This window comes from Octodon degus, unplaced genomic scaffold, assembly GCF_000260255.1.
Source record: "Octodon degus isolate 3935 unplaced genomic scaffold, OctDeg1.0 scaffold00073, whole genome shotgun sequence".
Classification (NCBI taxonomy): Eukaryota; Metazoa; Chordata; class Mammalia; order Rodentia; family Octodontidae; genus Octodon; species Octodon degus.
In genome coordinates, this window is record NW_004524649.1 from 2,620,875 (window position 1) to 2,635,526 (window position 14,652).

The following is a 14,652-nucleotide window of genomic DNA, read 5'->3' on the forward strand; positions in this document are numbered from 1 at the left end:
CCCTTTGTGTCTCTCTGGCAAGATGTTCTGCTCCTGAATCAGCTAGGTGGGTCTTGCCTCTAGCCTCTTTGCAGGGAGTTCTGCTGAAGGGTTCCCTGCTGGGCCTGCACTCTGGGTCTATTCAGGATTCTGCGGCTTTGGTCATCTCACTCACTCGCCAGGCCTGTGCTCCTGGTCTATTCAGGATCTGGAGGGCCCCAGGTCGTCTCACTCACTCTCCAGGCCTGCGCTCTGGGTCTGTTCAGGATCCCATGGCCTGGGTCGTCTCTTCTTTTTGTTTTTGCGGAACTGGGGATTGAACTCAGGCCCTTGCACTTGCCAGGGAAATGCTTATTCTACGGAGCCATCTCCCCGGCCCCACTCTGCGAGTTTCTTAATGCTGCTAACTTCTACAGAATCAGGATCCTAGAGTTCACCAAGACAATGACATTTACTGAGGCTGTCAGCCCCCGGGAGCACACAGTGTCCTACCTGTGCAAATACTTCGATCCAGTCACTAAAGGCTGCCTTCCCTTTTCTTTTGCTCAGACAGCCATTGTCCTTCTGATCAAGGAAGATGACAAGCTCACCTTAGGCTAGGACCTAACTGTCCAGGTGCTACATGCTGTGCTGGACCTCACTTAGTACTAAGGACTTATAGGCAGCAATCTCTGCCTGACTCTTGTGGCAATAAAACCACACAATCCTGCCCACATACCTGCCCACAGAATTGGATCCGAGAGACCATGACTGCCAGGCACTGTCTGATAAACTGTCCTCAAGCTGATCAGACTTAAAAAAAAAATAAGCCCTGGACAGATGCTGAGTACACCCTGCTTGCAGATGGAAGTAGCCCTGTTAGGACAGGCTAGATGTGCTGTGATCGCACTGCATACTGTTATTTTGGCCAAAGCTGTGCAGCTATAGCTTCCTGCTGCTGTTTGGAAACCTGCACTCGCTGTATGTTGTACAAGTGCCAGCCGCAGCACTGGCACCCACGCCCCTGCAGTGAGCTCAGGCTTCAGTGTTGGTGTCACTGGCCCTGACCTCATACAATACAGTGGACTCTACACAGACAGAAGCCCAAGGCATTCCCTACCTGATAAGTCAATAAAAATTTGCAGGGTCCTTCTGTGAAATATCATCCCTAGATAGGGCCTACCCTTCATCACTGGCAGTGACAACGAGCCTGAATTTGTCACAGAGATAACTACATAAAAGCTACCTGCAACATACAGGCCACAAGCTCTAAAAAAGTTGAGAAAAATAAAACATAACCCTACAGAAACGGCTTGTAACTAGTTCCACAGAAGTGTAGTTCAAAGACCAGCTATACCTGTGGAGGTCCCTGCACACATATAGAACCCAGGTGCATATTAACTGCCTCTGCAAGTTTCAGAAAGCCAGCCTTAGATTTGCTGGAAAACATACCTGGACAGCCCCTCTGGGGCTCATTCTAAAGAGATAATGGACTCAAAGCTCTGCTCTGGTCACCCTGGACACTGACCAGTCCATGCACAGCTAAAGCTTAAGGCTATCATTCACAGGATTGCTCCATACCTAGCCCCCTTGATTTTTGTACCCCCATCCTTGCTTCCCCACCCCCTCTCCTAGCTGTGATTTCTGCCTTAAACCCTATGGACATTACTCCCCTGAAGCAATCCATCAAACACTTGACAAGGTTTGGTGAGCATTTAAGACACACTGGACATGCTCCTAGATCCAACTGGCTCCCTCACTGCTTTGCCAGAGTAGGGTTGCAGAACAGACTGCCCTAAATTATTTTTCTTCCTAAAAATGTCTTGGGGAAAAACTATGTAATAAGACAGTTTTGGCTAGGACCACTGACAGCCTTGTTTATTATAGTTGGGTCTTGTCTCAAAAGATCACATGAAATATCTCCAGGAAAGATTTGCCAGGTGTTATGGTTTGTGTCTAGTTGTCTCCCCCTCAAAGCCTCATCAGTTATGGGACAGCTACTGGAATTTGTAATTGATTATTGTGGGTGTGGATGCTGCACCTGCCTGGGGGCAGGTAATTTGCATTACAGTGTAAGGAGGGAAGAGAGAGCCTAGCTAGCTCCCTGGGCTGCTGACACTCCTTTTGCTCTCTGCCCTGTGCTGCTCTGCCTTGGACGCAGCTGAGTATGGACTGAAACCTCCACCAATTGTGAGCCAAATAAACCTTTTCTTCCTTCATTTTGGGTGTTGGGTATTTGTCCCAGCGATGAGAGAAGAGTAACTGAGACACTAGAGAAACGAAAAGGGAGGGGGGATGTAGTAAAAGATGTCCCCCGACCCCAGGCAATGTACTTCAGTTTGTTAGTTGCCCAGGTAATATTCCTGTTCCAGGTCTGCTTACCTTTGTCTCTTAGGAATGGCTGGTCACTGTGATGCACAGCTGGTCACTATGCTGCGTACTATAAAACTCAGTCCCCAGTCGACAAGGCACTCTGCCTCTGCACCTCCTGCTTGCTGATCCCATATAAGCCCTAGACCACCAGAGATCAGGGACTGATATTCTGGGAACGATACCCATCCATGAATAAATCTGCCTCCAAATCCTGGGGGTTGTTTCAGTGTTTCTGCTTGCCATGGCAGTACAGTGTTCTGAGCATTCTGATATATTAAATGAAGAGCACATGTTTAAATTGTGTGTTTTAGTTACAGTGTAGAGTACAGGAAGAATATTAAAATTCATTAACAGTGACCTTAAATATGTGGGTGCAGTGGGCGTATAGATGTATAAGTTATTCTCAAGCATAAGTAACATATACACACCTTGAAATAACTTCTACTTACATATATACTCTGAAATAATTTTAGACTCACATAAAAGTTTCAAAAATAGAACAGAGCTCCTGCAGAAATTCAAAGATAGCACCAAGTCCCACATCCCTCCGCTTATCTTATATAACCTCAACATCACCGCCGAAACCAGGCAGCAGCGGGCCTGTGCCTCTCTTCTGACCTAGCTGCGGATGGCACTGGCCTCCCTCGCGGGCTTGGCACGTGCAGCTCTGGGGACAGGGTGCTGTGGTGCCTGCATCCCCACAGCCCTGGAAGACGCCACCTGCCCATCCGCCTCTGCTGCCCACACCTTCCCGCACCACCCACCTGTCCCTGTCCTTCGTGCTTCATGCTGTCCTTTGAGAAGTTCACACAGTTGGGGTCTTGGGCTTGGCCTTGCCACACAGCATAGCACTCTGAGATACACAGATGTCTGGAGGCCTCTGTAGTTCATTCTCTTTTCCTTCCCAAGTAATATCCCATGGCAAGGAAGCTCCGCCGTGTGCTTCTCCACTCCCCCACAGAGGCTGTTTGGGTTTTTCCAGTTTTGCATGATTAGAAATAAATGCTGCCGATGTATCTGTACAGGTTTTCCGTGAACATAAGGTTTTGTTTCCTTAAATACCCAGGTGTGGGAGGGCTGGCACACGGGTGTTTATTTAACTTTGTAAGAAAGTGACAAGCTGTTTTCCAAGGTGATGCTCCTCCCGCCACGTGCGCAGGATCTCGCTGCTCTGTGCCCTCACCTGCTATAGGTGCTCCCAGCATGGGGCCACGTCTGATCATGGTTCAGTTTGTGCTCCCTGTGGCTGCAGGTGTGGCAGCCACGTGTTCGAGCCCTGGCCATCCACATTTGGTCTCTGACTAAGTGTCTATTCCATCTTTTGCCAAGTTTTAAATTGCACTGTTGCTGGGGATATAGCTCGGTGGCACAGTGCCTGCCTGGCAAGCTCAAGGTCCTGAGTTCGATTCCCAGTACCAAAAATAAATTGCACTGTTTTACCTCTTACATTTGGGTTTAGAGATTTTCCTCGAATGTTCTCACACCCACCACTTCGACTCTTCCATCCACATGTCTTCTGCATCAACTCCACTGCACAGGAACCCTCATTCCCCCGCTCGTCTACCTGCACACGTCTGGCTCTGCTCTGTAAAGTGAGCTGCAGGTAACACCCACTGACAGGAGCTCACTGCCAATTGGCGTGTTTTCTTCTGGAATAAAATTTATGAGACTTGATTTTAGGAGGAAGCTAGGGGTTTGGGCTTTCATTTCAGGTGGCTTGGGTCAATATGACCTTAAGGTACAGGTGGGTCACTATGGTGGCATAGGAGAAGCTTGGAGTTTGCAGTTCTCATTTGACCTGTCCTGCCTGGTGGTGAGTCTCTTGGTGAGGAACCCCCATCCAGGTGAGCTGTCCCTGGGGCTCACCTAGGGGCTTCCAGACTCGGGGTCTTGACACATGGTCCCATCTGCCACCCTGACAGGCAGAGAAGATGAAGTGGCTGGAAGCTCCTTGTCACTGTCGCATGGGGATGGTAATGCCTTGGAGCTGGAGATCTTCCTGCCTCAGATGCCGGAGCTGTCTTCCCCTTGCCTCTTTGGCCTTCATGGGAATCTGTGCAGTGGGATTGGAGTCACAGGCGGGGAACACAGTCAGTGTGAGCAGGATCTGTCTGTTGCATATAGGGATGCCTGGGCTCCACACAGCAGCTCCAGGGTCCTCAGTAGCACAAGGTGACTGACTCAGGACTCTTCAAGAGACAAAGAGGCTCAAAGATGGCAACAGGAAACCACTGCTACCTCTTCCTTCAGCTTGGGTCACCCCCACATGGCTGTGTCTGTCCTGGCCTGCAGTGGCACACTTGTATGTAGAGGAATGCAGGCATTCTTTACTACTTAGCTATCTGTTTCCAATGCTATAACAAAGTCTCCCAGGCTGGACACTTTATGAAGAAAAACAGGCCTGCTTCACTCAGTTTGGAGGCTGGGCCTGAGCAGTGTGGCCCTGGTTCCCTCACCTCACACAGGCAGGGTGGCCATGCATATGAAGGCAGGTCATGAGAAGGGCAATCAGGAAGCTGATTTTTTGTCTGATTAACCTATCTCTTTGGGATAAAGGGGTGTTAAAGTCTCCTGTTAAGATTATGGTATTGGAGGCTCAGTGGAATAAGCAGTTCCCTGGAAAGCACAAGGCCCTGAGTTCAATCCCCGGTTCCGCCAAAAAACAAAAACAAAAACAACAAAAAAGATTATGGTATTGGATATTAGATTTTTCATGCGCAGGAGGGGTGGAGGACTCACAGACCCCGAGGCTGTCTGAACCTCTCCTGAGGGTGATCACACCCTCATGAACTGAGGAACCCCATGGGGCCCTTCCTAGAGCCCCACTGTACCCAACAATATCACCAAGGGGACCAGGTCCAGCACAGGGATAAAGACATCCAAACCACTGCAACTTTGTTCCCAGCATCTCGTCTGCTCCTTCCAGTCGTGACCAGAGAGAGGCATCAGTGGCTTGGTTCCTGTGCTGGGCAGCAGCTCCTGCGGCTTCCCTCGGGCCCTTATGTCTTCAGACCACAGAGCTGCCTCCCTGACAGCAGTCCTGGTGCTTGGGGAGGAATCTCCGTGCAGGGATTGGGAGCCCTGCAGAGGAGACACCTGGATTCCCTACCCTGGGGCTGCCCCTGCTCATGCGCTGCACCAGGGGCCCTGGCTACATGGGAGATGGCTTTAGCTTTCCTGATTGAAAGACGGAAGTGTGGCACAGGGGCTCCCAAGTGCATTTCCCTCTCCAGGGAGTTTCCTGCAGCAAAATGCAGCTGTACCCAAGCAGCGGCCCTGCCAGCCTTGTGCCTGTATCTTCCAGTTGCAGGTGGCCTCTCACCCGCTTCATCCCCTCCCCGAGGACCACTGTCACCCTGGAATCCTTAAATCTGCACAGTGGACCCAGACCTTGGTGACAACGTGGCAGGTAAGGCTGCGTGTGCAGAGCAGGGTGCTGTTTCGCCACAGGCTCCTCCTCTGACCACCGTCCTTTGTTTCTCACACCCATTTTCTCTGTGGCGCACAGTCCTGCACCCTCTGTGAAATCCCATCTTTCCTTCCGCAGCAGAAGTCGCTGCCCTTCACCGCGTGGCCGTGCTGGCCAGTGCCTTGCTCATACATGTGTTTGCACACAGTGTGAACGCATCCTGAGGCTCTGGAGGTTTTCCTGCCCACCAGGCACCTTTGTCTTGACCAGGGGCTTTAGACTGGGTAGAGGCCACTTTCCTGTCACAGCCTGGCACCTGCTGGGGATTGGCACATAGGAAAGGGACTGCTCTTGGGCTCTGAGAAGAGGTGCCCTCCTGCAGGACTGCAGCAGTGCAGCGTCTGAGACAAAGCCTGCACAGGTGTCCACTGTTCTCGGTGGGAGGACTCGGCTCTAAAGATGCCCCTGACAGGACCACTCAGCCACTTCTAGCTCTGTTTCCTCCAGGCAAGTGAAGGCACCAACCAGGAGCACAGTGCTCCTGTGTGCCCTGGAGACTGACGCAGGGACACAGTCCCCCTTGGCCTTGATGCACGTAACAGACACAGTTCCTCCAACACAACGCCTCTGCTGATTAGTTAGGAAATCTAACTTTTCAAAACCCCAGCACAGTGGGCATTAGATCTGTATGACCTAGCACCTCCTGACACAGTACCTACTACGTCATCTAGTACTTATGGTAGGCCCTAACATGTACAATGTGATGTAGTATCTATTGTCCTAGCACCTACTGCATAACCTAGCCTCTACTGACCTAGCAACTATGGACTTAGCTCTTATTGAATGATCTAGCACCTACTGTACGACCTAGCACCTCTTGACTTGGCACCTTCTGACCTACTACCTACTGACCTGGCACCTACAGCATGGCCTAGAACCTACTGACGTAGCACCTACTAGTATTTCTTCTTGTACGTGAGAGCTAATGATATGCCCCAAACTATGTTAACCATCCATGTTTCTGCTGTGGATCCCCATGTTGGTAAGAGACCTTTTGCAATGAGTTGCTAGAGAACAAACAGGAAAATATTGACCAAAGTGAAAGTTGGGCTTGCCTTGGGGTCTCAGCGTTGCACCTATCACTGTGTCTCAGGAGCCTGGTCACCAAGTATCTGAGCTGGGTTACAGCACGGACGCTGCTCCTCAGCCCTGCGAGGTGACACGTCCACTGTACCACGCCTCAAATCCAGGAAGCACACGTTTCCTGCTTACACACTGTTTTCTGTGTTGATTTTAGATATGACACATGGGGTGAATGTTTTCACCAACATGGATTGAGCTAATTGGTATTCTCAAGGTCTTCAGCCAATCACTGAGGAAACACTGGCGCTTCATACACACATTCGAGAGTCGGCGAAGTACAGAACGGAATGAATGGGCTGTCTGGAGGTGTTTTAATCAACTCTTGAAGAAAATCTATGTGAGAGGGACTCCAAGGATTCTGCTTAGCTGTCCTGGGTTTCTTTTGCTTTCTGCAGTGCTGGGGATGAAACCTCAGTGCGGCCTCTACCCCTGAGCTGCATCCCAGCTCCTGGCTTTGTTTGATAAAAATTCTTTCAGTGTTCATACAAAACGGAGTATGAAAGTGTGCCATCAAAGTTACAGACCTTCTTCACTGCCCTTCGAACTATGTCTGCCACAGTGACCATGTTAAAGGGCGGGCAGCTCCCAGCTCATGTAAATAGCAAAAAGTCAGGTTTCATGAAAACAAACAATCTCACAATGGGAAGAGTCAGCTCCCCGAAAGTCTCTACCGAGCTGGCTGCAGCAGGGTGGGCTCCCACCTGTCATGGTGACCCAGAAGCTGATGAAGTGGCAGGATCTGAGCAGGTCTGAGAAACAAATGCAGGTCTTGCTCTCGGCATCCATGGCCTGTCCCTTGGTGTGGTAAGAGTGCTGCAGGGACAGTCCACTTGCATTGCAATGCAGGGCAGGTGGACTGGGATGCAAGCCCCCAGATAGCAATACTATGCACTCCAGTATCAGCATAGAGAAAAACAATTGCCAAACCAAACACTGAGTTTTGATTTAAAAAAATGAACTGCTCAAAAAAGTAGTGAGAATGGGAAACTTCTAATGCTGAGAAAGATCACCTCCCCAAACCACAGTCTCAAGCTCAAAGGCCAGGACAGTGAGTGCTCCCTCCAGGGCCAGAGTGAGGAGGCAGGAGTGGCTGGCTTCCACCTGTCCTGCTGCACATTGCTCGGGGTTCTGCCAGTGCTGTGAGCCAAGCAAAAAAAATGAAACAAAACCCCAAGTAGTCCTCCTCAGACAGCCCTGGAATGTCTTGGGGCTGTGAGAGATCGCTCTTAAAATACTGTCCATTATTTCTGAAACCTTTCTGGCTCCTCTGGGCCAGCTGTTTTATTTTTAGGATTTTGGGGGTTTCTTCAAATCCTTGTTCAGCCTCTTTATGCTTCTGAGAGACACAGGGTGAGGGTCACACTGCAGTGAGGCTGAAGCCCTCAGGTATTTACCGAGGAGACCCTTGAAGGTTTTGGAACTCTAGTGACTGATGGGGGTTCTCAGGTGGGGAAAGGGGCTGCTGTGTGTTGGACACTGGGAGACTTGGGTATATCGCTGACACAGGTGGCCCCTGTGATGAGGGTTTCCTTAAGTAGGAAGAGCAGCACCATTGTTAGGGACCGAGCCTAGTGAGCAGGTCTATCTGAGCATGGCGGGATGCCACACGAGGCTGTGTGACCATGGAAACACTCCAAGTCATTCTCTCCACGTGTGGGACAAGGACAGTAGTCACTGTCCCTGGGGTTGTGAGGATTAGGCGGCAGAAGGCACACCGGGACCTCCTCATCTCATATGAAGTCACAACCGACTCTGCTCTTGTCTATCAGCACATCTGTCCCCAGGCAGAACAGGAGGGACCCCAAGGGCCCGCTGAGTCATGGGGACCTTCCTGGACTCTGGAAAACAGCAGCTGAAGGAATCCACCACAAGCCAAAGGAGGTGCCACTTGCACTGTATAGTGTGGTTGGGCGAGAAAGCTTTTGGTGTCTAGAGGTCTCCTGTGTGGCGCCAGGCACGAGCCAGTGTGTGTAGAAAGACAAGAAGCCTGTTGTGGCCCAGCCACCTGGACACAGAGTGACAGGGAGCTGACGACGGGGTGAGGGGGCGCTGGCAGAGAGTGAAGAGGAGCCCAAGGCAGCCAGGCCACTCAGCTCTTAGCCACATCTTCACCAGATGGGTTTGGAAAACTGAACTCGAGATATTAACCATATGGCTCTTCTGTTGACCAAACGAAGCTACAGAAATTCCAAAGACCTTACAGTCCCATTTTCCCCTCTCCCTGGAGTAGCGCTCCTTTTGGAGAGAGCTTCAGAGCAAAGTCTCTGCACCTCTCCTGTTCTAGCACAGCTGCGATGGCTGCTGTCACTCGGTTGGTGAGCAGCTGCAGGCCTCCTTTCTCCGATGTGGCTCTGGCACCAGGTCGGGGCCATTTCCCCTGCAGGCCGCCATGTCCCTGTCCTGTGCATCCCCGTCTGCGTGTTCAGCTAGCCGTGGTTGGAAAGCATGAGCGAGAACATGGCATCTGCACAGCACGTTGTCCTCATTATGTCCTAAGCAGCGCGACTGTTTACGCAGAACTCACATTCTCTCAGGTTTCACAACTCATGTAGGGACAGTCCAAAGTGTCAGGAGGAAGTGGGCAGGCTGCAGGAAATACTGCGCCTTCCAGTGTCAGTGCTGCCGGTCCTGAGTCGGCCCTGGTGAGTGCCCAGGGCAGGGAGGGTTGTCAATGGCCCTGCCAGCCCTGCTCATAGGGACTCAGGCTTGGAGCTTGGAGTGTGGTTGCTTAGGACAAGAGACAGTAATACGTGTGACCCAGCAAGACATGGAGACCCATGGAGAGTGGGCCTCACTCTTGCTGCTCTGAGGACCCTGCCCTGGCCCATTGGTACAGCTCCTAGATGAGCAGGGGACACATCTGGTTACTGTCACTGCCATTGGGTCCAGCACAGGTTGTTGACCTGAGTCCTCTGGTTCTTTGAGTGGCCTGCTGTGCAATATCTGTCCTTTTATCACTCTGCAGGACAGGAAATGGTGCCGGTCAGTTTCTGTTCATAGGGTGACATTTCTCTGAGTCACTAGTGCTTTTCTTTATGAGCTGAGAAGTTACATAAGAAGTAGCACAGCTACCTGTGAGCATGTTTCTGAGAAAGTACTTCTCTTTCATTTCATACAATTCTTAGAAGATCTCATTCACCGCTGTAGGACACCTAAGTCCTCTGCCAGCATCCTAAGCTCCCTGCAGGGTGGGGCAGTGCAGTGCCTTCAGATTTCCTCCCTTTGTGGTCTCTGGGGATGTTGTCTGGGTAGCAGGCCTCCTCCTTTGCCTGGTCCCGCTGCTCTCTGGCTAGGTAGCAAAGGGCTCTGCTGTCACCCTCGGGCTGTGGGGGACTGGTCTCTGCTGCAGCCCTGGACCAGAGCCAGAGCCCTCCCAGGCTCCCTAGGCCCTGGCTTGAGCTGTGTCCCTTCTCTGCTGACTCATAGTGCTGGTCCCTAGGTGCCCAGGGCTATATGAAGTTGCCTCTGTGGCGCAGTTGTCTCACTGCACCCCACCCACCTGGCTGGAGGCCCCTCGGCTGTGCAGTCTTCCTGTGGCCTCCAGGTCCCATCATCCCTCACTCCCTGATGGTGGCTTTGGCTTCCTGCCCGGCCTGGCCCTCCTGTGTGAGATCCGCCCAGCCTTGCCTTGTGCTTCCTCCATCCTACTTGGGTCCCACAGAGCCCTGGGCCAGCCACCCTAGCAGATGCCTGGGTAGCTTAGGAAAATCTCTTCCAGAAGAACACTCTCGCCCATGTCACTGCTCTAGTCACCTCAGTTCTTTGTGTCCTTGAAGCTCCAGCCACTGACCTTGGCTGGTAGGAACAGCACGGCTCTCTCCTTTCTCTCGGGCAGAGCACAGGAGGACATGTCCCTTCCATCCTGCCTCTGGAAGGCCAGTGTTTCCCACTTGGCCTCAGAGTCCTCTTTCTGTCCCTGCAATGTCCCCACTCAGACCTCTCCCTCTGCCTCCAAGATACCCCTGTTCACCTGAGCCAAAAGCAAACGCCCTCCTCTGCAGCCACATGTATCTCAGACCACCTGAGGGCCGAGGCTTGCTTCTCATAGACTGACAGAAGCACAGACCCCTCCCTGCTGCAGGGCCCAGGAGAACCCCAGCCGCCCTCCAGCAGCAGTGGGGTGTCTTGTGTTGGGGGTTGCCTCCTATGATTCCTCGCAGCATCTCTGCAGAGGCGCATATTGTGTGACTGGAGCCCAAACCTGTGCATTTCTGTGTCCCTCACCGCCTGGTCCATGGAGAGATTGCTCCTCTAGTTGTTCAGCCTGACTTTCCTCACCACGGGTGTGCTTTTGTCCTGTAGGCATTAGCTGTATGAGTACTCTCTGCTCTCACTATAGTAACTCAGGAATGCTAAGTTAGGAGACCCGGTGAGATAAAACCACGCGCCCACAGCCCCCCACGCCCACCGCCCAGCCAGTGCGCCGGCTGACCTCTAGCTCCTGTAGCTCCTCCTCCTCCTCCACGTCGTAGGACAGCGTGTGGATCTTGATGTCCTCAGCTGAGAGGTCCAGGAACTTCCCGTCGGCATACTCCAGGCTGTCTTTGGTGGGTGACCGGTCCTCGATGAAGGTGGTCTCGCAGCAGTCGGTGGCCACGCCGTCGCCCCACGAGCGTAGCATGCCCTCAGAGTAGAGGATGAGGTTGGGTCGGTAACGAGTCTCCACCGACCGCTGCAGGGCGTTGGGGTCCAGCAGCTGCTGCGCAGCCTCCTTCCCGACGCTGTCCATGCTCTGGCGGCTCTGGTACTGGGGCGTTGGGTACACGGACACCAGGCCATCCCTGCCCTCCGCTGTGAAGCTTCTGGTGTTGATCAGGCCATTCCTCGGGCCGGTGTCCAGGGCCTTGTTGTGCACCAGCTCACTTTTTGGCCCGGCGAGGCTGTCCATGGTGCTGGCCTCCCCGCCGGGCGTCCGGCTGTGCAGGTCACACTATCCTCGAGGAACCCATGTCTCCTGGGGAGCAGGAAGCAGAGAGCAGTTGAGAACCATGCTCAGAACCGAGCTCAGCACCCAGCCTATCCTGTGTCCAGTAGACTTGTGTCCCGGGCAGGCATGCAGGCCGTAGGAGTTGGAAACCCACAGCCTTGCTGGCTCCTGGGATTTTCAAACAGCTCCATCAGGGCATCAGCCAGACTCTGATGGCCCATATCTCTGCAAAGCCTCCTTCCACATGAAGGAGATACCCAAGTGATCACAGACACCCTGAAACCCAGGGCCAAGCTGGTGCCCACCCTCCGGAAGAGCTCAATCCCCTGGTCTGCAATGGGCCTGGCTGTTCCAGGGTCTGTGTGCTTGTTCATTCAACATGGCAGGAAGTAGGGATTCAACATAATGTTCTGCACAGACTTAGGAGTGACAAGAGACTCACACCTTAGTGCAGGATGTGGATGAGACCCCCACCCACCCCACCCTCACCTTGGGGAGACACAGGCGGGTATGGACTGAGAGGTTCGGTATGCCCATCAGAGTGAGCCCAGTGCCCACTGCACAGCCAGGCGCTGCACCAGAACATTCTCTGCCTGACATTCTTAACTTAGGGAGAAGAATCCCAGAGCTTAAGATTGCAGGAGTGGTGAGGAAAGGCCTTCCTCAGGCTTGCTCTGTGTGCACGTTAATAACTATTATGTATGAAAATATTTCCTCTCCAGCAATTTTGGAGCTGTGGCTTTCTACAAGATGTAAGCATTTTATTAATGATAACTGCTTAGGTGGTGGGAGAAACAGTAAGGTTGCCGGAAGACTAAAGGAAAGAGGTGGAGAAGGGAGCCTGGAGACCCATGGAAAGACACTCTGAGGGCATTCTCAGGAACCTAGTTCAGACTGCAGGCATGCACTGCGCCAGGGAGTGTGAGTGGGGATTACTGTGACACTGATTTAGAGAGGTCAGAAGCACAGCGTCTTCTCTGCGGTCTTGGCTTTGAAGTGTGGGCTCTGGAGGCTGATGTGAACTGCACAAAGCTCTCGTGGGCGTCTGCACACACCATGCATGATGTGCTAGTGCTCTGTCTTGGTGCAGAGCCTCCTTCTGCACCATGTGGTCCTCCTGCAGAGAAGCCACGGCTGGGCCCTCTGGGTGGATGCCTCCCAGTGCGTGTGTGACCTGGGTGCGCTGCGTGTGAGCAGGCTGTGCTGTGAGTCTGACATGAGCTTGAGCTGGCCCTGCACCTCGCCCCGAGCTCCTGCTACCACCGCAGCTGCAGGTCTCTCGCAGAGCAGTATAACTGGATTGTTTAAATCCCACTTCCTGCACCAAGCTCTTGCCCAGTCGGATAGAACCATCTGCTGGTCGCTCCCCTCCCCCCATCTCTAGCTTCCTCTCACAGTGCCTGTAGCACCGTCTTGGCCAGTGTGACAGGTCTGAAGGCCAGCAGTCTCCTGCTGCTTCTACCGGAGCACCTTGAGACCACACATTCTGCATCCCTGTTTCCCTCTTCTTCACCGAGCAGGAAGGAGACAGCGGTGAGCCTGTGTTGAAGTAGAAAGGGTCCAGTGTTGCTGACGAGAGGCCCCCTGCTTAGCTGTGACTGTCCTAAGTGGTTCGTGTCCCTGAAGTTGAATCCAGCACAAGGACTTTGGGACCGGCACATCTCAGTCTCCTCTATGTTCTCTGCAGTTTGGCTCACAGAGCTGCAGCGATGGAGCCACTCAGCATCTCCTGGATTGGTTGATGGGATTCAGCTCTGTGGTAGAGCAGATGCCTGAGGTGAGAACCCAGGCTTGACCTCCACATGGGGTAAGATACACAATCCTGAGGAACCACAACTCCAGGACTGGAATCTGCATCAGGATGGCAGGGGATCTGGGGATCGAACTCAGGGCCTTTGCATTGAGCTACACCCCCATCCCCTTTCTACCTTTTATTTTGAGGCAGCATCTCCCCAAGTTGTTAAATTGCCCAGGCTGGGCTTGAACTTGTGACCTTCTGGCTGAGAATCTGCATTTTCACAGGATCACCGTAGCTTAGTCTGCCTTAACATTTTGAGCAGCACTTTCCTGCAGTAGATAGAGCAGATGTTGGCCCCCTGTGCCAGCTGCTTGGTTCTATGGCTGGTTACTTCTTGCCAGTTGAATATTCTGATAGATGGAGCTTCAGCATCCTGAACCCAAAGTGCTCTGAAGCCTGAAGTATCCTGAGCCATGACTTGGTACTCACAGCAGCCTGGTGTTCTCCACGGTCGAGACTCAGGCATGCCAGGAATGTGGCAGAGTGCACCAGGTGCGTGGGGACTGTGGACAGACTGTGGTCATGCTCGGGGTCGGCCCCTGGGATGCCTCACTGCATACACATTAATATTCCAACCCCTCTCCCCATTAGAAATCTGACAAACTTCTGGTCTCAAGCATTTTGCATGAGGAATACTCACCCTATAAATCAACTAGTCCATATATGAAAAGAAATTTTGTGTTTATTTTTATCAGTGCATCTTAGTTACTCAAGAAGAGGACTTGATTTTAGTACATTAATATGTGCATAAACATGTTTTGGCTATTCTGAGATAACGTATTTTTCTCATTGAAGGAAATTTTTCCAGCTTCGGGTATCATACATCAAGTCTGAGTGGCCAGGGTCACAGTCTGCCACTGTAGCAGCCTTAGTGTCTCCTGGCCGGTCATTGAGGTTGTCTCTGATTGTAGTTCTCCCTGCAACCCTTCCATGGATCCACCCACTCCTACTTCTTGGAGCTTTTCCCTGGACTGAATCTGTCCCCTCAGATTTACCCATGGGAGCAGCCACAGACATAGCATCCAGGATGAACCACGGTTTCAC

General features: G+C 52.3%; 1 protein-coding gene across 1 annotated transcript in view; it reads right to left on the bottom strand.

Annotated features, from left to right (window-relative positions):
• The window catches only part of Syndig1 (synapse differentiation inducing 1), a 95,497-nt gene that overhangs the window by 40,819 nt on the left and 40,026 nt on the right, over positions 1-14,652 (bottom strand). The window contains exon 2 of the mRNA XM_004635574.2: positions 11,316-11,837. Within this exon, the coding sequence (XP_004635631.1) occupies positions 11,316-11,771 (456 nt within the window). The 5' untranslated portion in view covers positions 11,772-11,837. The remainder of the gene's footprint in view (positions 1-11,315; positions 11,838-14,652) is intronic.